General features: G+C 38.2%; 2 protein-coding genes across 8 annotated transcripts in view; one reads left to right on the top strand and one right to left on the bottom strand.

Moving 5' to 3' along the window:
* Positions 1 to 25382, bottom strand: part of FARP1 (FERM, ARH/RhoGEF and pleckstrin domain protein 1) — a 180583-nt gene that overhangs the window by 5147 nt on the left and 150054 nt on the right. For all 4 annotated transcript variants that reach the window (XM_039335738.1, XM_039335736.1, XM_039335739.1 and 1 more), the window contains 9 exons: positions 17274 to 17355; positions 15748 to 15985; positions 14684 to 14814; positions 12748 to 12816; positions 10818 to 10907; positions 8907 to 8989; positions 8235 to 8347; positions 7286 to 7449; positions 4599 to 4706 (listed from right to left, as the gene is read on the bottom strand). In XM_039335738.1, the coding sequence (XP_039191672.1) occupies positions 4599 to 4706; positions 7286 to 7449; positions 8235 to 8347; positions 8907 to 8989; positions 10818 to 10907; positions 12748 to 12816; positions 14684 to 14814; positions 15748 to 15985; positions 17274 to 17355 (1078 nt within the window). The remainder of the gene's footprint in view (positions 1 to 4598; positions 4707 to 7285; positions 7450 to 8234; positions 8348 to 8906; positions 8990 to 10817; positions 10908 to 12747; positions 12817 to 14683; positions 14815 to 15747; positions 15986 to 17273; positions 17356 to 25382) is intronic.
* Positions 1 to 25382, top strand: part of STK24 (serine/threonine kinase 24) — a 78694-nt gene that overhangs the window by 39295 nt on the left and 14017 nt on the right. The window contains exon 12 of one of the 4 annotated variants that reach the window (XR_005555831.1): positions 10094 to 10789. The exons of 1 other annotated variant lie outside the window; for it this stretch is intronic. The gene's annotated coding sequence lies outside the window, so the exon portion shown is untranslated. Of the gene's footprint in view, positions 1 to 1017; positions 3176 to 5029; positions 6039 to 10093; positions 10790 to 25382 lie in introns of those variants that run through there. 2 more of the 4 variants (XR_005555829.1, XR_005555832.1) reach the window with 2 other exon arrangements.

The following is a 25382-nucleotide window of genomic DNA, read 5'->3' as shown; positions in this document are numbered from 1 at the left end:
CTGCATGCAAAGAACTTCAAAACTATCTTCCTACCATCAAATCCCAGTATGTTTCAAGTAAAAGACAAAACCCAGGAAGGTCCTCCCCAAAAGACATTGGCTTCTTGTCTTGCCACTGCACACAGGCTTATAGGTTTGGATTTGCCCAAGCTTCTCTTTTCTTAGATTTTTATCACATCTTTTCTTTCATGTACAGCTCAAGGCAGCAAACATACCAATTCTCCTTCCTATTTTCCCCAGAAAAACCCTGTTTGGTGAATGAAGAATGAGTGTCTAGCCCAAAGTTACCCAGATATTTTTTCATGCCCAAGGCGGGACTAGAACTCACTGTCTCCTGGTTTCTAGACTAGCACCTTCACTACACTCAGAGCCTAGTGAATGAATGAATTTACATGATTTATATGGCTGCTCATCTCATACAGCTGACTCTGAGCAGTACCCAAGGATAAAACAAAGACCCTGATCATAAAAATCAGCAACAGAGTTTACCTAACCTCCTAAACCAGTGGTTCTCAACGTTTGTGTGACGGCAACCCCCGTTATACAAACGTTCTGCGCATGCGCAGTGGCACCCCCTGAGGGGAGAAAATGGCGGATCGCCTTTTTTGGCGACCCCCGAAAAATGGTCGATCGACCCCAAATGGGGTCGCGACCCATAGGTTGAGAACCGCTGTCCTAAACCAACACCTAGAGCACGGGTGTCAAACTCAATCGTGTGATGTAAATTTGCCTTTGTAAAACTGAGGTGGGTGTGGTCTGCATGTGACGCATCTGGCCTGTGGGCCGCCAGTTTGACTTAGAGGAAACAACCAGGTGCTTTACAAAAGGCTATTTTCAAGTGCAGAAGGCCCCATATTCTGTATCTCACTGGAACTAAGAGTTTCTGTGAAAGAGACCCCACACATATTGCACCTAAATATGAACCACTGTTGGCACAATTACTACACTCCCTATAACATGGTGGCTGTAAACATAGCTTCTCATGTTCCTTTGTCTACTGTATTTATTTTTTACCAGATGTGCAAGTGGAAAGAAGAGGCTGCTCATCATTCTGTGGCCTTCAAGTGGTTATTTGTGAGTTATATGGAAAATGACATGGAGAGGATGGTCAAAATATTCTATGGCTCTGGTAAACTCTTGGATGACTACCATCATCCACAATGCACGATCACTGGTGACTCTGTTCCTTATCTCAGTTTCTCCAGCTGATGCAAGCAAAGTTTCCACAGTACGTACAGGTACATACATCCTCACTTATCAACTATTCATTCAGCAACCATTCAAAGTTACAAAGGTGCTGAAAAAATAATTATCTGACCAATTGATGACCATTTATTACTGTTGCAGTATCCCTCACTTCATGAACACTATTACAGTCAATATGTAGTGTTCTGAATCTGATCTGTGTTTTTTTTTCTCCCACTTGGAGACGAGAGAGATTGGAGAGGAAGGGATTGCAAGAGAGTAAGCTGTTTGCTCTTCTACACATCAAAAACAATGCAACTGCACTGGCAGCCTGGAGTTAGGACCCACAAATGCACTATGCAAACAGCTTGCAATATTTTCATGAAATCTCTTTCTATCCAATCTCTTTGTTCTGCAAAGGAGGACAGAGCAGAGAGATTGACGAGGAAGAGACTGAGAATAAACTGTTAGCTCTTCTATACATGAAAAATAGTGTGATTATGCTAGTAACAGGAAAGTGGTCATGTAACTACCATTTCTGATGTTCCCTGCTGGCTTCCCAAAAGTCAATGGGGAAGCTGGAAGGAAGTTGGAAGTCTCAGTCACATGATGTCCTTACTTAATGACAAATAGGACTGCAGAAACTGCCATTGCTAAGTGGCACAAATAGGCAATGTTCAACTTTATGACCATGTTGCTTAGTGATGGGGATTCTGGACTAGCATTAGCTTTTATGGGCTTGCTTCATGAAATTTGGACAATTATGAAAAGCCCACCACACATACAATTTCCATAAGAAATCTTTGTCCAAGCGAAGTAGTTAACTACAGCATTTCATATATTTATGGCACAGTATCTTAAAGAGCATAAGATAGGAAGCACATCAAAGCCATGGCAAGGAGAAATAGGGAGAGTGCCATCTTCTTGAACCTCCTCCTTAGCTGACATCAAAAGTATATTTGAAGGTAGCTCAATAAGGATTTTCTCAAGAAAAAGCCTCTAGTTCTGGTAATTGCTCTGATCCTCAAGATAATGATGTTTTAGTAATGAAACAAATCATTACAATGCTGTTGGACAGTGCAATAGATTAAAGAGAGCTAAAAAGTCTAACATTATGAGAGGCCTCTGTAGATTTACAAACACTCTTATGTGTGATGCACAGAGTCCACAAAGAACCCACTACACAGAACAAGAAGGCAAAAAGCAGAAAGAATGAAGCTGCATTGCCTATTCTGTTCCTTCATTAATTTTCTGTGCTCCATCTGCTCCCAATCTGTTCAATTCCTCTGTTTTCCACACACAGCCATATCTGTGCCAATGTAAATCTGGACATCACATTTCAACTGCTACTCTCTTACTATAAACGTAACCTTTTCCAATAGCAAAATATCACACTAAAAATAACCTTCTCTTTTCGGGGCAGGCAAGAGTGGAGAGTATGTACCTATTGTTGTTGTTTTTTTTAAAAAAAGGACTAACTTGTCTACAAGTTAGTAGAGGTCTGGATAGCAGATTTTTTTGGCGGTGCAGACTTCTGCAGATAAAAATTGGATTAGTTTTTATCTGCAGAGTTATTAACTACACACTTCCACTTAAACAGGCTAATTCTGAAATACTGAAGCATTTAGAATTCCCAGAAATCCATCAAACTGTAGAATTCAGTGCCGATTTTTCTCTCCAAGTTGTTTATCCATAATTAATTATCCCTGAAGCTAATCCATTTTCTGTAAAGTGTTTCATATTAATTAATCTCAAATATCCTTGGGTGTACCCTTCCTCAGAGAAATGCAATGTATGAACCAAAGCCACCATTAACAGAATAGCAACTTTCAAACAGCACTTATGAAAGTGCACAATTTTCATTGCAGAAATTTCTAATACAGGCTGACCTTGGTTGGCTTGTCACCATTCAAACCACCTGTTTCAACTGTTCAACCATTCATTCAGCTGAGAGCTAGTTTGGTCTAGTACAGTGTTTCCCAAACTTGACAATTTTAAGGCATGTGGACTTCAACTCCCAGAATTCCACAGCCAGCGTTGCTGGCTGTGGAATTCTGGGAGTTGAAGTCCACATGCCTTAAAATTGTCAAGTTTGGGAAACACTGGTCTAGTAGTTAAGGTAACTAGGTGAGAAACCAGGAGACTGTGAGCTCTAGTCTTGCCTTAGTCATGAAAGTTGGTTGAGTGACTTTGGGCCAGTCACTCCCTCTCAGTCCAATCCACCATTGTTGTTGTGAGGAAAAAAGAGGAGGAGGAAGGACTATTATGTATACCACCCTGAGTTACTTATAAACAGTAATATAGGCAATATTAAAATGTAATAAATAAATCAGCAACTATTAGCAACAAAGTTACAATGGGGCTAAACAAATGATGGTCCTTGGCATTCCAGCAGTCCCAATATCCCCATGGCCATGTGATCATGATTGGGGTGCTTGGCAACCCAGTTGCACTTACAACCGGTTGCCAAGCACACCACAATTATGCAGTTGCCATTTGCAACCTTTCCTGCTGGCTTCCTAAGAAAGTCTATGGAAGCCAGCAGGAAGATTGCTAGTCACTGAAGTAGGTCTTTCCACTTGTGCACCCTCCCCCAGATCCTCTGCAATTGCATTTTGTCAGCTACTTGTGCACCCTGCATATCGTCCCAACACACACAATGCCCCCACGCACCCACTCTGACTTGTGTAGCAGCTCTTGCACACCCCCTGAACTCTTCCTGATTCTCATTACACATCTTGTGCACCCTCTCGCACAGTCTCTTACCCTTCCTAACTCACGGAACACCTCTCATGGACCCTTCATATCCTCCCCAATCCATGCAATACCCCTTGTACATCTCTTGCGCATCTCCTCACACACTACCTGACCCACGCAATAATCCAGTACACTCCCTTGCACTCTCCCCAACCCATACCATACCTCTCACTCACCTTCTCACATCCCTTATTGTCTTCTTCGGCCCACACAGCGCGTCTCTCACAGCCCCTCTCTCTCCACCACTCATGTGACACTCTTGCACAATCCCTTGCACTGTCTCACACACACTCTCTCTCTGACCCTTTCCCCTATCCCCTTGTTCCATCCCTCACCTGGGAACAGACACTCATCTGCCCATGGATAACTTGCAACTTCCTGCTGCCTTTCCTATGCCTGTAGGATGCGGACAGCTGTAAGAATTTGTCTCACCTAATGACTGTAATAATGAAGACTACACAGATTGCCATTGTTCAGTGATGCAGTCAGGCTTTACAACTACATTATTTAATGATGAAAAGTCTTATCCCAATTGCTGTCATAGGTCAAGGACTATCTATACTAGCTCTCCTGAGGCTAATCAAACAGCCTTTCAATCCTCTAGTGTGAAAAAGGTAACATAAAGATTATTTTCTGCTTTCAGAAGAATCAATTACCTGGTGAGATTTGTAGAAAAACATGCAGAAGTTGGTGAACACCACCCAAAGCTTCTGCCACCCATTGCTGTTTTTGAATTTTCGCAGAAGGTTTCCAGAGAGTTGGTTCTGAAAAAAGGAGGGAAATAGTACAACAAACAAAATAAAATACATGGAGAGGGTAAAACAAGATGATGGAAAGCAGGCAAGGCTCATGTAGAATGGCATTTTGAAAGAGTTTATTTTTGTCTGTTGAAAGTGGTAATAAATCGCATTTCAAGTTTCTGAACTGTTTCATTCAGTGAGGTCGGCTTGTAAGTTGAATCTAGCAAGAAATAAATTATCTGCTGTTACGTTATTAGAAGCCCCACTTAAATTGAGGTGGTGTTGGCAGACATGCAATTTTCTTGACAAAGTTACAGAAGCGTTTTGCCCTTGCCTTTTTTTTCCAGAATGGTCTCTTGACTTCCTGGCTTATGTTCTGGGCCTGAAATTCCAACACTCTCTTCCAACTAGTTACCAGAGCTACTAGCCCTGCTTTGCTCCTGAGATCAGCCAAGACCAGCTAAGTGCAGCCACTTGCTGAAACACATTTGATGCTGGAGTATTTATTTTTAAGGGTGTGTGGCTGGAAGACAATTTTACTATGATTTTAAATTATAATTCTTTGTGCTGGTGGGAAAATTTATAAAGAATATTTCACACAACACCACTCTTTAAAAGGGTCCAGAAAAATGAATGTATTTTTCCTAAGTCATCTTTAGAAAGATAGCTTAATCACAATAACTTAAGCCCCACTGATTTTAATAGGTAAAACTTAAATAGATTATAAAGTTGCATAAATGAGAGGCTTTGATTTGAATTAAGTGTTTGAAAACTTTTTTTTGATGAAATAGTTAAATTAAGGTGCTTTGGATTAAATGTGTGCCTACCATATATTTGAAAGAAGCTAATGCTAAATATCAAATATATCCAATGATTATGACAAAGGGAAGATAAACATACACTTTAGCTTTAAAATAATCAGTCTTGCCGAATCTTTGTTCTCTTAGTGGAAAATTTTATTATTCTTTTTGTTCTGCTTGACATTTAGCAGCATATTGAACTAGGCGCTTATCAAAACAGCTAAAAGGAAACACTATTACCTTCCAAATTGTCAACAGGGCTAACAAGCTTTTTACTGTATTTTGAAAGCTTTCATTTTGACCCATTCCAGTTTCAAAAAACCAGACAGGATGTGTGTGTACTGGAATACAATAACACACATGTAGTCCTAATTCTCTACTTTTGATTTTGGTTACCTCATTTTCTGAAGGGTATCATAAAAGGACAGGCTTTGCATTCGGTACCAGCAGACATATGAAATGGAAACAGGCCGCTGATCACTGATCAGTCCAACAGGTGGGGAAGGACAATCACTGACAGTGAGAGGGTCTTCTACCACAAGAAAAAGAGAAAGAAGGAGGGAAAGAAGGAAAGACACAGAGAGAAAGCATAAACTATAATGTTGATGTGACATTAAACACAGAATTAGGAAAGTATGACTGTAACTTGCCGGTCATGGGAAAAGCTGTGGAACTAAAGACAGTTGTGTAAGTGCAGATGGATCTGCTTCTAGGTTGTTTGATGTGATAAATTCCAAGTATGTGAGGGCAATCTGGCGGCAACATTTGTCACCCTATTGATCCCCAGAGGTGAAGTATTAGGATGATTCTGATAGAATATGCCACACACACTCTCAGAAGTAAGATCAAATGTATTCAGAGAGAATTACAACCAAGTATGTCTGAATCCAAGGGAAATGTTTAGTTCTTTAAAATTTTTATTTTTAAAGCTCTAGAACCTTTTATTTTATAAAACTAAGGCATGTATATCCAGTGCTTTCCTTGATGTAACCAAAACAACCTAGAGGCATTCCTTTGGAAATGGGTGTCTGCAGGTACCTTAAAGAAGCTAAACCAATTTATAATTTAAATGAAATTCTATGTTATTTTTTCATCTTCAACTCAATTTTATAAAAAACTGTGCTTCAGAAGAACTGTTTTCTTCTACTTTTCAACAGAGTTGAATGGAGCCTTATTTTATGAAGAACTAAAAGCAGAACAAGACTTATGATCTCCACAAATATCCCCTTTATCTTTGATAAAATTAAACACTGAAGTTCCACATAAAAGCTAACATGAATTGATATGAGAATGCAATACTTTCCGTGCAAATTTCACTGATTTGGGATGAGAATGTTTTGGATTCCATACCTCATTAATCTGTATCTAATTGGTTTAGCTACAGCCAAAATGCATCTTTAAAAATACACAGAGATCTTCTCTGATAAAGAAAACATGAGAGAGGCAGATAAGCTTGAGAGGGGAATATTGTAAGACTCCAGAGAATAATAGACAGCAGAAAATAAAACAAATTGCACATTTCAGACTGCAGCTCATAGACAGACCTATTGCCCTTTCCAAATATACTGAGGATTTTAAAAAAATACTCAGAAGAACCCCTCTTGATATCAACATATAGAAATTAATTTAGACGCATGAAAGGTATCACATGAAAAGTAAAATTATTCATAAATTGCCTGAATGTCTTTTGAATGGACTTAATGTAGTTTCCAATTAACCAAGAGAGCAATGATTGGAAAGGAAACGGTGCCTGAGGAAGATGGCTCTTTCGAGCTGCAGTCCAAGCCATTTTGAGCCAGATACCTCCACTGCAATACTAAAGTCGACCATAGAGACACTGGTATTTCTGTGCCAGCAGACGTGCACCGTAGTGTTGCCACGATGAGGAGCTTGACGTTCAAGCGAGGTGCGGGATGCATTGAGATCGTCCTCCGATTCCTGGTCTACAGTGGACTCCTCGGGAGACTCTACGAAATGCAGGGGAAAAGCCTCTTTTTTCCCCCCTTGTATAAAATACGGAGCATGAAATCATAAGCAAAATATTATCTCTGATACAGGGAAATCTCCAAAATGGTGAAGAAGCCATCTTAGTGCCTTGTCTGTTTTGAGTTGGTTGTATAGGGAAAACATGAATAGGGAAGGAGATTAAGATATTTTTTCCCTGAGGAAAGCATCCCAACAAGAAATTAATGGCCAATTGATTAATCAATAATTCATTATGGGACTGTGCATAGGAACATTATTATTATCTATAACAGTGTTTCTCAATGATAGCAAGTTTAAGATGTGTGGACTTCAATTCTCAGAATTCCCCATGGACCACGTTGGCTGGGGAATTCTGGGAGCTGAAGTCTTAAATTTGCCAAGGTTGAGAAACATTGATTTACAATTTAGGCCCTAGTAATTCTGTGCTCTAAATAGAGTGATTTAGTAGATACATCAGTGAAACATGAATTATTGTTTTGGAACACAGAAGGCATTCTTTAATTTCAGGGTTACTTGATTTACTACTTTGCATACAATTCCATATACTGCCATTAAACACATTTCTAAAATTCTTAAAAGAGAATAAAATATAGGATTTGATACCCACAAACCAGCTGCCATATAATCTATCTGAACTGAAATTAGATAAGAAAAGACCTGATTTTCCTTGTTTTTAAAGCAGGGGCCCTGCAGCATGTACTACATATATAATGATGTTTTGGAGCTGTAGGATTCACACACACACCTTTTCTTGTTCTGGACTTACTTGTGTCAGGTGGACTATTTCCATGGAATTCAGAAGCAGGATTATTACAGTTCTCTGCCAAGTCAATGGCCATCTGAAGGTCCTCAGTCCACTTGTCCATTTCAATGCGGTTACTAGGAAAATAATAGAGGTTTATTTATTGTTTATTTGCAGGACTTATATGGCTGCCTGTCTCATATAACAATTCTAGGCAGCTCACACCTATACATAAAAGCAAAGATAAAAACAGAAGTACCCTTCCCTCAGGTGCCAGCCCACACAGCTTCCCAACTAGCCCAATACTTGGGAGAAGAGGTCTTCACAGTGTCCTATGAATGCTAAAAGGGTAGTTCTTTTTTTTTCCCATTGCAAATAGTAGTGAGCTTCACAAGTTAGGCAAAATTAAGCCAAATCTGCTTTCAGACTATTTATTTGGGGGGTGGGGAACCTTTATAACCAGGCCAGATAAAGTTACAAGAAAGCATACTATCACCTTCTGCTCTGCAAGCTTACTTTACTTTATATTAACTACTGCCTGTTTATAGCAAAAGAGTGATTACAAATGAATTCAGAATTACCATTGTAACTAGCTACAATACCTATAATAATTCAAGGTGTATCTTCTGTAGAACAGGCACACTTTCTCAAATCCCTACATAGATGTTCTAAAAGCACATGGTCCAAGGTAATTACCTCGCAGCAACAACAATGGATTGGTGTTGACTTCTCAGTGTAAAGCAGTGGGGAACCCCCCATTCTTCTTCACTCTCTTCTATCTGAGAAAATAAAAATGGAGACATCATCGTCCAACTGGAAAATAAATTTTCAAACACATGTAGACAATAATTTACAAAAATTCAAGCTACCACAGTCTGATTGTTTTTCACTATGAATGCAACACTTGTTTTCTTCTCACCAATATGGAAATTATGGAAAGAAATAATAACAGCTGTTACTATGTAACAGCCACTATTTAGTACTGACAAACAGAAGACTAGCAGAGCATATCTATGAACACAAACTAGCAGTCAGAAGATACAATGAAAACTCCTTAATCTCACAACTCATGAAGAAACTCAACAATAGTTTCAACTGGGAAACTGTGAGCATCCTAGACAGGAAGCTTGACTTTCAGACAAATCGGCCATCAATAGACTCATAGAGATATACCACATTTATACACCATTTAAAAGAGACAATAAAAACATTAAGAAGGAAGCAAAAAGTCCTAAACAGACCCTTTCAGGCAAACAAAATCCAGATAAGTAGGGCCCAGATAATTGCAGGCAAACAATCAAGCAGAAAACATTACCCTCTTCATGGAAATACCAAGAAGAAAAACCTCACACCCACCAACACTGGGCTATTGCATAGAAACAGGGAACCTACCCCACAATCACTAGAACTGATGTCATTACCTAGTTGGGCAAGTAAATAACTAAACTCACAGAGCACAAAGGATTCTACAATAATAGCTATTTAAAGTCTGCTGCTCCAAGGTTATTAGCCATTCCTGGTAATATACAGTTAGTGGATGAGAAAATATTTAGGAGTGGCAAAACTCATAGCTGCAGACAATACTCCGGTGAGATCTGGAGCATATCTCTATGCATTAAAAGCCACAATTAAAAATAAATCAATGAAAGCGCGAATACGGGCATCAGAATCATATACACCACACCATTGGTGTAACACAGGCCAACCTCAGGGTTGAAATACAGGCAGCTGCTTTATTTTCTATGATGTCAAATTAAGGGCAAATTTTCTGAATATTTTTAAAGCTTGGCAGTTGGTATAGAAGAATCTGTGGGTCATCTATGCCTGCTGCCATTCTTGTGTGTGCAGCACCCTATCGAGTTCACTCTCTCTCTTTTTTCTAGCAAAGAAAATGCAGCTTCATATTGTCCTTGCCAGTGGAAGCAACAGGATGATGATCTCCCCCTTTTATTGCTCTTCTCCATTGTGTGGAAGGGATCAGCCTTGTTAATTATCCCCTTCAACGGGAGAGCTCAAACATTGCCAGGATTTGCAGTAAGATCACAATGAGTTTTCACCCACTGTCCTGGAAGAGAGACGTGAATCTTCTGGCTTGTTTTCTGCCAGCAAGGGGTTCCAAATCACTGTGGCAAATTGACATTTCCTTCCCTTCATTTCTTTTCCCTTTCTCCATTTGTGTGTAAATCCTGTGCATTGCTTGTATGTTATCTTCTGAATGAATCTATATTTGAAGGAGGTGATGTTTGGGTGTACATATTCAAAAGCAAACGTTCACATAGACCCTCCTATGCAAGTCTCCAAAGGGCTAATCTAGAACCCAATGGATCTTCAGATCTGAAAAGATTATCGAAACCTACTCTATGGAGCAAGATGCCATCACTAACAATTCTCTCAATCTGAAAGGATGGCTATGATTGAAGTTAAACCCATTAAGTTTTCAAACGTTCATTTTCTTCTCAGTTGCATTTATTCCTTCAAATTTCTAATTATTCTATTTAGAGTAATTGAGAAGGCTTATATTTCTAAACAGTAGATACGATCCACAGCCTTTTACGTTTTAAAAGATTCAGCAGTAACCAATCCAGTCTCAACTCAGCATGTACTTACCATCATGCCATACAGTGGAAGCTGCCCGTGAACTTTGAACTGATTCGATGCTGTTAGACCCCGACTTGTGTACAGCAAGATATCATTGAACTGAAACATAACGTAAGGCAAAAATATAGTCAGAGGAGACAGGGAACCCCAAATATTCTGTACGTGACCTAATATAAATGGGATCATTGGTGTTTGCAGCCCTAAACAAGTTATGTTATTTGCAGGATAACATGCATGAATTTGGGACTGTTATCCTAGTATATTTGCTTTAACCCAGAGGATCAATCATATGAACTAGCCCTTAAGAACATGGCAGAAAACCATATCCATCCAATCATTATTTTGAGAATGTTTCCATCCAATACCTACAATAATACAATAGTTTCCCATTTTCTTCCAAAACTATTTAAAGCACACACAAACACTTATCTTCACCACCATTCACTAGGGATGCAAGAGCTTTTCCTCAAAAGAAGTGTAATATATGCTGGTATTTTAGAAGCTAGCTTTGTTTCCTTGAGACAAAACATGCAGATCCTTCTTCTGTATGGGAGATTTAAGTTGAATGACAAAGAATTATCTCATATTGTAAGCTTTTAGTAGAGTCAGGATTTAGTGGCTAAATTCAGACAGTGCCTGGTTTGGCTCTTGGGAAGATTCAACTCATTCTCCTACTTTCCATACTGTATTTAGATTTCTTCTCTATGTAGAACAAATACTTTCATGTTATATTCCAAATAGCTGATTTCTGATCAGGTCATGCCTATTAAGGCATTTTTCTTTGCTGTGTGATAACACTTTGTGCTTTATAGGTCAGGTTTGTCCTGTAAGTTAACTAATAAAAAAAAAAAAACTATGATCCACAGACTGTCTAGCTCAGGGGTCTCCAACTCCCAGGCCGTGACCCACTCCTGGGCCATAGCCTATTTGTAACCGGGCCACGTGAGCCTGTATGCATATGAAGGCGCAGCTCGACTTACCCACGTGCTGGCCCACCACTTGCACACTTGGATCCCCTCTCCCCTTCCCCCCACTGGGCCACCAAGCTGCAAAGATTGGGGACCAGTGAGCTAGCCTAAATTGCCAAAATAAAGTTTATCACAGCACTGTGTGGAGTGTAATGCAGACCTACATATCCTACTTCAAAACACTTTTAAGATAGTGGTCCAAGTCAAAGTTTCTGTCAGGTCTGCCTCTCACAGTGCAGGCCTTGCTTAGCTAGATGCCAGGCTGTCTTAAATAAGGTGGTGGGGGGAGGGAGAGGAGTGGGGTGGGTGAATTGGGGGGGGGAGAAGAAGAAAGAAAAGCAAAAGCCTGTGCACTGTTCCCATGGAAGCTGTAGCCTGTTCCAAGGTCACCCAATGGAACACAACACCTTCAAACCCACACAGCTGGGAACTATTACCAAATCAATTTATTTGAAAGTGATTGGTCACTCTATGATAAGAGGGGAGGGGGATGAATCCCAGGGGAAATGTTAACTACTTGGTTTGGGCTCCAAAAGTTAGATTTGGCTTTGGCCTCAATAAAGTATACTTTTTACTGCTACAGCTGTGAGAGTCTTTTTGATTGACCAAGTTGGGACGGCTGACAGTTTCTCTGTTAAATTAATCCAGGGTGCATCATTTTCTGAAATTATGTATTTGCTTGCATTTATTTCATAATTCTCAGGAAGAGCAGAAAAAAATGCAGACTGTGTGAATGTAGATTTTGATTTCTTAAGAATCACTCTATATTTATTCCATCTATTGTTGGTTTATTTAACATTTGGCTGAGTTTCCTTTCATCATGGAGAACAGAAAACTGCAGATCTCTTCTCAGATTACTCCACAATTTGCATCTTACTGCTCCTGTGAATTTCCTCCTCCTTCTTTTCCCTTGGTATTTGTGGCACAATTGTATTTAATTGCACACATTCTAAACAGTTCCTGCCACTTACCAAGAAGAACATCCGCTGCTGTAAGCCTTTTCCAGACAGTTTGCTGAGACTACCCAGCCTAATAAATTCCTGTGGAGGAATAGACACAAAATAGAAAACATCAAACCTCAGGCTGAACATTGGCATGGGTGGTAATTAATAAGGCTGGCAGCATTTGAGATTCAGTTCCCCAAAAACGTGCTATGGAAGACACAGAGTATAGCACTTACGCTTTTTCCCAAAACCCTGCAGCTGTCCCGTGGTCCTGGAAAAAGACGCATGCTTTAAAGCGTTTTAGATGGGATTTTTTTTGTTTCTGCCCCCTTGTGTTCCCAAGCCTATTTTTGGAAATTTATTGATTCATTGATGGATTTTGGAAAATTTATATAGCCATCTACTCTCTCATGGCGGCTTACAGAAAATAAAAACACAATGTAGAGGAAATAAAAATAATAAAATAATAATAAAATAATAACCCCCACCCTCCCTTGGGGACAACACAAACTCATATCAGCCATTTAATGGACTCCATCCCACTCTGGGTTCCCCAGTCCTGCTGGTAAAACTACCTCTTCAGGACCTTCCTAAGAGGGTCAGAGTGGGGGCCAATCTAATTTCTGGAGGGATGATGTTCCAGAGGGAGGGAGCCACTATGGAGAAGGCCCTTCTTCTGGGTCCTGCCAGATGTACCTCCCTAGGGGACAGGATCTGCAACATTCCATGCCTTTCCACTCTAATGGGTAGGGAAATGAATATAAATATAAATCTTTCCCAGTTCCATTCATTAATGCTGTATTATTGAATTAATGATATGATGCAGTTGAGGAGAGATATGTAAGTGAAAAGTACCTTATGTGTAATGAATAAAAAAATGACAGCCATTGGCATGCAGTAAACAAGAGTATTAGCTTTTCTCTGACTCCACACAGCCATAATAGGGCATTAAAGGAAAAGTAATGGAAAATATCAGGGAATGAAAGCAGTAAATGGAATTGCCAACTCTTCACTCATGCATTGGGGAAGAAAGGAAACTCTAGAAGACAGTACAGTATGCAATTAAAACAATACAGGAGATGATAATAAGCAATAAAGAGAAATCAAGACGGAGTTACTACAACTCTACGACTTCTAAAAAGTAGACCAGGATATATTCAAATATAATAGTTTAACTATTATTGCTACTTTACTACCACTATGACGACAAATGAAGCTCGTTTTGCCATCAGTGCTGGCAAAGAATAAATAAGAGATGTAGAGCAACACAACCAAAGGGGAAGAAAAGAGTTATTTTACCCTATTTTTAGTGTTAAGAGAGCATTTTTATGAGATTGAATAAATAGAGCTTTTTCTTTTGGATTTAGCTATAGAAATCTAAGTGGCTTGGACTGATTCCAGGAGCTAGTCAGGAAAAATTCATCCAGGTTGATGTTAATGGAGTCCTTGATACTGTTGGAGAAGAGTATCGTTCTGTTTTATTCTTCCTATCTGCTGTAATTGTACTTATATGATTTGATCTCTCTTGTCCACTAGCTTAGGGGTTCTCTCAGGATTCTAGTCTTTTCCTAGGGGAGGTCACCTGGGGTGTGGGGTGTGGTCACAAAGCATGAATGAAAAGAAAAAGCTACTTCTTTTTGTCAGGTATCAAGGAAACTGAAAAAAATATCTTGTATCAGTTTTGGATAGAAAAATAAATGGAAAGCAGGCAGATAATGTGAAGTTAATCTGAAGAAGACAGTTACTATTAGCCAACAGAAACGTTAATGAGAAAATGATGTGTCATCTGTTCTGGACATGCTGACCTTAAGCACAAGTTCAGTTGATGGATTTTCTAGCATCTAACATGGTTAAAAATTTAATTCCGTAGATTCTAGAGAAAGCATATCATATCCTGACAAGAATCCTGCAATTGCTCATTTTTTCAGCCAAATATTTTATTCCAAATACTGTGGGGACGTACTCTTTCTGGAGTCACTAGATTGTCCATAGCTATTAAGTCCTTTTTCAGTTCATGCAGTTTCTGGAAGTTTTCCATTTTTAGCATACTGCTATGGAGCTGGGCCACCATCTCTGAAATTTCTGCCAGAGCAGCTGTGAAAGGGGGAAAAACAACAAACAAAGAAATTATGCCATCAAGTAGAGCTACTCTATTAGAAATCTGAAGAACAATAGAAAAAACATGCAATGTTTAATGTTTTGTTAACAATGAAATAGAATCTATATCCATAAGACTTCCAGTTTCAAATCGAATCTGCCCTCTCAAAATATTTCTGAATTTCACTTGGAGATGATAGGTTTCCATGGATGTTTGCTGTATAATTGAGTATAAATTATTTAACAGGCTTAACTGATTTGGCCCCTAAAACAATGTGATTTTTTTTTTATTTAAAAAAATCTCATTTTTATAGCCTGCACTTAAGAATTAGGCTTGATCAGGGCATCATTGCCCTTTGAAGCCAAGGCATAATGTATCTGTATTCAGGAACAAATTACTAGACATATTTACCACCTTTATGCATTTATCAAGATTCTTCCAATCATGCACATACATCTGAAAGCAAATCTACTCTGGTTGCAGATATCTAGAATTTTCTTCTATGGTCCTTGATTTACCTGATTCTGCCTGCCCTTTTTTGTGAAATTGCTAATCTCAAGGAATTTCTTTCCAGGCTCATTTACTGTCTGACTCTCTGCCTGATGTAGCCTAGCTAGAGCTAGACTTTGCCTGCCCTCCCTTCATGTGTGGTTGTTATTATTATTTAGTTAAATTTATAATGCTGCCAAACTGAAAAGACTCAGAACTTACAACTAAAACTCAACAGAAACAATAAAGCAAAGGCAAAATACCAAACAATAACATGGGAAGTTTGTTTTAATTCCCTGTAATGAATCTTCTTTCTGTTAAAGATACAGGATACTCATTGTTACTCAGGTTAGATTCCTGCTCTCCAAGAAAACAGTCAAGTCACTTCCTCCAAAATTTAAAATTAAGAGAATTGCTACAGGAAGAGTTCACACATTTACCTCTAGAGTCCCTGAAGTCCCCATGATTGGGTGGATAATGTTTGCAGAGCCTTTCCATTATCTGCTTGTAGTGCATCAGTCTATGCAGTGGCCTGAGAAGGAAGATATTGAGGGGAAGGTAGCAGACTTTCTGCATCTCAAAATCTCTGCATAAGGCCTCAAGCCTGCGAGAGCTCTTGATTCCATTTTCCAGTTCTAGCAGTATTTTGCTATGCTTTCGCAAATGAATGGTTAGTTGCTAGAGGAGATAGAAAGAGAGAAAGAATAAGTCCACGTAGGAAAGAATTCTTTATTTAGGTTTATTTTCACATAATATCTGCTCTGATGCAATTTTTGGTTAAAAAAAAACCACAACCTAATAAAAGCCACACTGTAATACAATATGACAATGAATCGAACATAGAAGAGATGAGAGTAATTTCCAAGGGAGTTCAGCAGCTATTAGAAGTCTGAGAAGAGCCTTGTCCACTATTGAAAGAAGGTGAGATAAAAGGCTAGGCAAGCCTTCACAGGGGGATTATAGAAGTGTGTGGGGGGGAGCACAACTGAGAAGGATCTAACTTTACTTGCCTCTTCATTCTAACTCCAAAGTGGAGCCCCTGGAGTTATACTATCAATTATGGTTGAGATGACTGGCAAAGTCCAGTTTTAAAATGCAAAAAGAGTGGTATCCTGTTGCTTTTCTAACAGAGTTCCCAGGATACACAGAAGGGCAACCAATTCACAGAAATGATCTAGACCAGGGGTGTCAACTGCCAGCCCACAGGCCAGACACGTCACGAGGAAACCACGCCCACCCCATTGCCGGCAATGGGGAAAAAGCTCCAATATATCGAGCGACATCACGTGACATCTCGAGTTTGACATGTCTGATCTAGCCCTAGAATCTTTTACAGAATTTCTCCCTTACCTGAGTTCTTAACATATTATTGGAATCAAAATCCCATCGGTCACAGAAAAGTAATCAGTGGCCAGGAACCATGATTATTATAATCCAACCATATTAAGAGAGCCACGAATTTTCTACTCTTGCTTTATGAGTCTTCTTTTTCACACGCTCTTGAAGTCCGATTGCTTTAAAAATGTGATGGCCACCATAAAGAGCAGAATCAGCCTAAGGGCAGCTTTTTCCCAGTACAATGCTCCATCCCCAACAAGCGTAATACAATTTGACTGAGTTTGGCTTAATTTTATGTGGGAACTCAACCACTATGTTTTTATTCATTTGATCAATGCAATATATGGACCCAGCTACCATAGGATCACCAAGCACAGCTAAGAATAGGAAGGCCTTGGGGAGATGGGGTGTAGGAAAAAGGCAGTCAGTACTTGTGTTGGATCATAAATCAGTCTGGAACACAGCAGAATTAAACAAGGCTTTCACAGAGACAGATTTGTTAACTCTTCAGACCAAATGTTCAGATATACGCTGATATTTTTTAATTTCAGTGAGCAAATAGAGCAGAAGCTCATGCATGATTATCATTCCAAGAAAAGGTTAGCACATAAACACATCTAGTTCATACCTTCATATTCTGAATATTCTTTAGCATAACATCTCCAATTTTTTGGAAATCTCCTTTCAAGTGGGCATTAGAACGGCCTTCCCTGCCAAAAATAGAATTATCCATATCAGTCAAACCTTAGAAAATCATCTATGTAATGAACAGAACAGAGATAGTAAATAGTAGGCAATGCTGGAAGTAGGGAATTCATAGGACATGGGGTCAAGATGACAATTGCAACAGTATGTCTGAAACCTGACCCCCTCTTTTGACAAGTGACCGGAAGTAGCAGATACCACCAAAATGGGCTGTGACTTGTGATGAAATGAAGGGAAAAAAAGAGAGTAAAAAGCCTAGAAAATAAAGATTCTCATAGCATTCACACGTTTAATAACTGATTTTAACATCTGCACCATAATAATCTTGAAGTAGTAAAGAACCACAACTGATTTACCCCCCCTCAACTCATGCATATAAAGTCACACAAATCAGTTTGTTTCACAAGTCAATTAGAGTTGCTCAGGAAATAAAAGTTCCATTCCTCCTGCCAAACAGTCTTCTGAAGAAGGACCAATGTCTGAAGAAGAAGAGAGAACTTGCTTTCCTTGTTCCTTCTACCCTACAGTCTTTCCACATGCAACTCCATATCTAGATGCAAAGAGTGTGGGAGTGCAACATGTGCTATTCCTAAGGAGCACATCAAATCCTACTTTAGATGAAACATCAAAACAATGAAAACAAAGGGAGAAAGAGGAGGGGAAGTTACCCTTCCCTTTCCCCACTAATACTCCTACATAATGGCAAGTAATAGAGAGAAAACTTTTAGGTTGGACAAAATTAATACTTTATTTGCATATGAATCCAAATAATGAAGAAGATAGGTATGTCTTCTAATTTTAGAGGATTCTTTGAAAGCTAGCACTTTTTTGAGACACCCTGAACAATATTTGTACTATGTTATAATTATTGATTCAGGTAAATGTTCTAGCCCCAAGGCCAGGCCCTAATTTTGTTAACAGCAGGTGGCAGCATGAAACTGTTGATGGCTGATTTTGAAAAAGCGAAGTAGGGTTGGACATAGAAAGTGCTGAAATGGGCAACTTTCAGGAAATCCCAGGGATGCAAGTTAGACTGCAGACTTTTTTTTAAAAAATCCCAAAGACAGGCAATAGTAATTTATGTATCATTGCCGAGAATACTAGATAAATATGTTCATGAGGTAATCAAGAACTGAACATGACTTGAGGGATATTTTCTTTAAGAATCCCAAGAATGAGTTTAAATCCTGTGGATCCAAAATATCTCCAACTATAGTGTGCAGAACATTTCCAAAAACAGCTCCATGGACCTCAGAGCATTTTGTATTAGAGTCTTTTTAAAATGACCTTTTCCACCAGCTGCATTAAGGTCTCCAAACTCTTGAAATTCTAGAATAGAATAGAATAGAATAGAATAGAATAGAATAGAATAGAATAGAATAGAATAGAATAGAACAGAATAGAATTCTTTATTGGCCAAGCGTGAATGGATACACTAGGAATTTGTCTCCAGTGCATAAGTTCTCAGTGTACATAGAAACAGCAAGTAATAGGTCATAAGTTATAAATCATAGTTACAATCATTAATCATAAGATACAAACAACATAAGATACCAATAGGAGAAGATAGTAGGAAAGATGAGAAGATGAGAAAATAGAAGATGAGAAAGATGAGAAGGATAATTAGTAATACAGCCTACTACATGGGTAAATATCTTTAATCCTTAACATAGTACTGTGGGAGTTAGGTGTTCAGCAGAGTGATGGCATGGGGGAAAGAACTATCTTTGTGTCTAGCTGTTTTGACATGCAATGCCCTATAGCAACATCCTGAGGGGAGAAGTTGAAACAATTTAAAATGTCCAGGACGTGAGGGGTCTGTAGATATTTTCTCAGCCTCTTTCTAGTTCATGTAGTACACAGATCCTCAATGAAAGGCAGGCTGAGTGCGATTGTTTTTTCTGCAGTCCTATCTGTTGAAGTCTGTTCTTGTCCTGTTTGGTTGCTATGCCAAACCAGAGAGTTATAGAGGTACAAATGAAAGACTCAATAATACCTCTGTAGAATTGTATCAGCAAATCGTTGGGCAATCTGAGCTTCCTGAGTTGATACAGGAAGAACATTATTTTTTGTACAGTTTTAATGATGGTTCGAATCAATTGCAAAAGGCAGCTTTCATCCTGCAAGGATAGCTTTAACACCATGAAACAACAACATCTGCTATCTCAGGTCCTTATATATATATTAGGCACTTTGGGTGCTTTACAACTGTTAAAACATTTAAAAACAAATAATAATACAAGTAACACAAAACAAAGATGGCAGAGAACATAAACCCAGATGGGAACAAGGAGAACAAAGAAAAGGGGCACCAATCATTCCCACCAAAGGCCTGGGTGAAGAGCCACATCTTCAGGGCCCTTCAAAATACTAGTCGGGGGGGGGGGGGATTGTTCAAACTTCAGAGGGAATCTCATTCCGGAGGTCCTGATTTTCTCACCTCTTTTGATTGATTTCCCAAAAAATTAATTAGATATTTCTATAATGGTATATCTAACCAAGGTAAAAACCAGAATGATCTTTTAAACTACCCATGGCAATAATGACCTCTTCCACTAATACTTTACTTTTCCTCACAGTGAGCAGACTTTACCTCAAATGGGCATGGGAGGTACAGTTGCTTTACTTTTGTAGTGTAAATGATTGTCTGAATTTGCATGGCTACAATAGAGTTTGAGAATTAAAGTTACAACCAAGATGTCTAAATTAATGGCATTTAACATAATTAAAACTTGATCTAAAATTATTTTCAGTTAATTCAGTGGCATTAAAATTTCTGGAATATTTGAAATATATTCTCAAATAGTTCAAATTTTCATTAAGAATCCAGCTGTGTACTAAGAAAAATTAATCTCACTTCCAACTAAAGATTCAAAGGAACAAACTTCTATCTTAAACTGCACACATAAACAAAAGCATACAAGCACACACATCAAAGTCATAATTGTCCAAAAGAGTATAGTGATTGGGGATTCAAAGAGATGATTGACAGGATGTGCTATTCATTGTTGATTTACTCATTTTTATACAACTGGATGTTCTATATCTGCATTACTTAAGATATAGAATTTTAAAAATTGAGGCTCTTTTTCTTCATGAAGAAATATCTTTGTGTAAAATGTCCTCACTAATACTTGCAATCTATTTTCCATCTGTAAAAATACAAAAGGGAAAAATATTTCATCCATTTAAGCTAGTTTACCAAAGACGTTTTCAAATTTTATTAAATAAGTGATGGTGACTTAAGCATGCATTAATTAATTAATGTTCATTTTAAGAAGATCAAAGCAATCAAACATGTCGTGTGTAGAGTTTATAATTCTATTCCAAAATGCACTTGTAATGAATATTCGCAAACCTGGGTGAGCAGAGCACATTTCACTGATTAAAATGTCTGTCTAGACAACCAAAACATCTGCACAGAAAGACATTCGTTTGGGTGAAGGCTTCACTGTAATGAAACATGAGATTGGATTCATTTCCACTTGTAAACATCTGAAGGAGCAACAACTCGACCACTTGGGAAATATCCTTTGCAAAGAAAAGCAATGATTCCCTGAAAACTGATTGCCCTCACTTATATTTTCTCTTTTAGTCTATCATTCTTTCTCCCAGGGATACATTGTACAATGTAAAAAGAGACAGGTTTTCAAACTAACATACATATTGTAAAATAATAATTTACTGTGATTTTCTAAAGATAAAACATTTTTCCATGTCAAAGACCACATTTAAATCCAATCTTTATGATTCCATAATTGAGAAACAAAACTTGGATTTCCTTCCTGTTGCCAAGGCTTTTTGTTAATTTCTGTGAAAGAAAGAAAGAAAGAAAGAAAGAAAGAAAGAAAGAAAGAAAGAAAGAAAGAAAGAAAGAAAGAGAAAAATCCTACTTAGAAAATAACAAGAATTACAGAGGAACAGTAAATTTGAATAGAGCTGATTTTTAATATTCTTTGCTGATACACAGAAGCACAGAAAAATATCCTTGTGAACATACTTTTGTATATATTCACATATAAACCAGGGGTAGTTTATTGCATATAGCAGATGGAATCTTTTGAATCTATGAAAAACTACTCCACAACTCCACTCTACTGTATCTCCCAAATACTGTCATGTAGATCTTTAATGCTAATGGGATTATACTGGAAGAGTAGCAGGACACAAATACTTTGCTATTTTTTTTTTTTTTTTTGCAAATATGAACTATTGCTTCACTGAAATCAGTAAGCTGGCTAACTTGTTTCAACAATGAGAGTAGTCAATCTTTGGATAAATAAAACTGAACAGTTGGAGGAACATGTTGCAATATTTACTCAACTGCATACTGGAAGATAATAATGCTTGATTCTAGTACAAGTGGGCTGCTAGCAAGGCATTGATGCCTGATCTGCATACATTTGAGATTGCAATTAAACAAGAAAAATAGGAGATTTAAGCATATCTTCAGAGAAATATAAAATATCTCAAATTTTATAAAATATGAGATCATAGAAAGTCAATGTGATGTACAGGTAGTACATATAGTACAGTTCTCATTTAGCAATTGCCATGTTTAGCAACCATTCTCAGTTACGCCAGTGATTAAAAAAATAACTTTAGAATAAATACTCACACTTACAACCTTTGCAGATCTGTAAAGCAAAGAAAAACTGAAGGAAATTATATGCCACAGTGGTGGGCATACTTAACAACTGTTTCACTTAATGACCAAATTGTTGGTCCCAATTATTGCCAGTCCCAAGTTGCTGGCTCCTTCATGAAAATATTTAATATTGAAATAAGAGACAGTAAGTCTGGGCTAATTCTAATGCTGGAAAACAAACATACAAGTATGCACTAGGGTGGGGGAGGGGCTTCTGCAAAGAAATGGGTCAGTTTATTTTCTCCCTTATAATCATCTTTCCCACAGATCTCATGCTACATACCATCATTTGGGTATAATTTTTGTACTCTGTTTAGCAATGAGCTGGGGTTTTTTTCCAATTCACAATTTAATTCATATTTTTATGAGAATTCTGTACTTCTCTAATTTTATCTTTTGAACCAATAATTGAACTAGTAATGTTTGTTTGTGTATATATGTGTATAAATAAATAAATAAATAAATAAAAGAAACTGAACAAACCTGCTCATATTCATGAAAATCATCCGACAAGTACATTAAAGAACTAATTTTTTCAAAATATTTAGAAAAGGGCACATGCAAACAAATGTGAATTCTCTATTTAAAGCTGATCTATTTAAAGTAGCCAGAAAGATGGTGTCCAGGGTAGTATCTATTGTTAAGAGTGTCTTTTAAAATCAATTTTTAATTTGCTCTTTTGCTTTTATTTTATTTTCATTCTTGTTCTGCTAGAGTTTTGGACGTACTTTGAGATCAAAGCAAAGATCTGTATTTGTACAGGAAAAGAAAAAAAGCCAGTGCTCATATTCTGCTTCTCAAACTTCAGTTAAGCCTACCAAACAGCTCGTAGTTGATATCTAAAAAGCAAACAGCTATTTGCTGTAAGTAACCAGAGGAGCTTCTCTAAAAGACATCATCACCTTCTTATATGGGATTTACAAATGGAGTTGCTCCCAATTTTTAGATCTTTCCATTTCCATGTCTGATGAAACTCCCTGCCTGAGATCATAGCCATTTGTCCAGCTGCTGTAGGGCTTGTACAACAAGGGGATGATGACTTTAAAAATGAAAACGTTACTGATTTTATAGCCAGAGAATGCTTATTGACAACACAAATTGTATTGTCAAGTTTTGAGGTTCTAACTGCAGTTAACAGCAAAGAGACCTCTATTAAGTTTACAGCCAGTCAATTCTAGTGCTGAGACAGTCAAAACTAGCACACCCAGTGACAGCCGTGTCTCAAAAGCAGCTATTCGTGGTAGAAAGGTGGAATATAAAAAGAGAGTAAGGAATAATTTAAGAATTCTAAACCTACATTCAAAAGAGTGTGGGAGGCAGGCGCCAATTTCCCAGGAAGTATTGGATGAAAGGCAAATAAATCATGCCTGTCACAGCCAAAATGAGATCACTCTACAAATCCAAAATAACAGACTGAGTAGAGGAAAATGGGGATCCACAAATAACAGTTATTTTATGATTTTAAAAAAAACATGATAAAAGTAGCCCACATGTTTAAAAACTGAAATGCCAAATCTTGTTTCCCTTGTGTCACTCAGATAATATTGGCTCAGGTTGAATATGCCACTGCCCGCCCACAGTCCAGATTAGCAGTGGGGACTTCAGCCAGGATGTGGGGATGAATGGTCATTTGGATTCATATGTTGAATGATCCAGTTTTTTAATGCATGAATGGAGTCCTTGATGAGGAATAGCATGTATTAAAACATGAAGCAGCACAATTTTTACCTGAGATTATCTGAAAGAAAAATACCTGAGATTATCTGAAAGAAAAGTAACCAGCTTAAGTTTATTACGTTAAACCAGAGGTGGAGAACGATAGCTCTTTTATGACTTGTGGACTTCAACTCCCAGAATTCCTGAACCAGCCATGCCATCGTTTCCCACCTCTGCTGTAAACAAATAATTACAAGGACTATTTTAAATAATAAAATTAATGTTTTTATTTCTAATTCATGTATTTTTAAGCATCTGATTAAGTCTTGTTTCATTGTCCCTTCCAAGAAATGCTTTCTTCAGGCTACTAACGAAGTAGCCATCTCTTCCCAATGGGGGAATATCCTACCCATGCCAGAGGAAGAGGCCTGCAAGGCAACCCATCTGCTAAGGAATCCCAGTGGGCGGGGTCAAGGAGAATAGCCTTTTCCACTGTGGAATACTCTAGCCCAGGGGTAGGCAACCTTGGCTCTTTTATGACTCGTGGACATAGCTGGCTCAGGAATTCTGGGAGTTGAAGTCCACGAGTCATAAAAGAGCCAAGATTGCCTACCCCTGCTCTAGCCTCAGAGAACTGCTCCCACCCTTTTGGCCTTCCAGAAGAGTATTAAAACTTGGCTTTGTTGGTTGGTTTAGAACCCTGATGGAGGTATTCACCACTGGAGGTGGTTGAAGAAGGTAAAAAGACTTCATCCCCATGCTGTCTGTCTCTTAAATTTTGGTTTTTGTAAAATTTTAATTTGCATAGTTTTAATATATTTTAATTAATTTTTTTATTTGTTTTTTTATAATCTATAAGCCGCCCTTTTAGGGGAGATGGGCAGCATAAAAATTTAATAAATAAAATAACTAGCCTCAAGGAACCCCAGCAAAGCATAAGATTACCAATATAATCTATTCTTTTCTGGAATAGATGATATTGTTAGTCAAGTGAAATGTATTAATTCAAAATTCATACCAATTACAGGCCCATCTTGGGCTATTTACATTACAATTAAAAGTTAATAAGAAATTAAAGGTATCTTTAAACTACAACTTTATATTTCACTTGAGGAAATCTAGTATGTTAAGCTGTAGCTTGGCTTTTTTTTTTCTTTTATGAATACTAATGCAGTATTTTCCAACTCTACACCCTCCAGAAATATTGGATATGCTGGCTAAAGATAACAGTGACCTTTATTGCAATGCACAGCTTTGCAATGTAAATAAAGCTGCTCTTTTCAGCATGTTATTTTTCTCCACTGGGTCCAAGAGCACAGATTTCCCTCTTACTCCCAGGTATGCATTTATCGCTGGAGGTCTTCAGGAAAAGATTGCACAATCATTTGTCTGGGATGATATAAGGACTCCTGCCTTGGGAAGGCATTTGGACTAGAGGACCTCCAATGTCCCTTTCAGCCCCGTGATTCTATGATTCTATAAACCTGAAAGATTAAAACGCAATTCCGCAGAATAGCGGCTCCCATCCTTTGCGGCTTGGTGGCTCGGCGGGGGGAGGCAGGGGAACCAGTCATGCAAGCACACAGCAAAACTTACACGAGAGGCAGAGCAGTGTGCATGCGCAGCTCAACCTGCACAAGTTAAGTTGTGCACATCTGTGCATGCGCGCTGTCCACTGCTCATGCAAGTCAAGCTGCGCACACATGCATGCACATTGGCCTGCTGCTC

The sequence above is a fragment of the Crotalus tigris genome, unplaced genomic scaffold (assembly GCF_016545835.1).
Source record: "Crotalus tigris isolate CLP2741 ecotype Arizona unplaced genomic scaffold, ASM1654583v1 scf7180000017658.5313226, whole genome shotgun sequence".
Classification (NCBI taxonomy): domain Eukaryota; kingdom Metazoa; phylum Chordata; class Lepidosauria; order Squamata; family Viperidae; genus Crotalus; species Crotalus tigris.
Note: the sequence above shows the minus strand (reverse complement) of the source record. Positions and strands in the feature narration are given on the sequence as shown.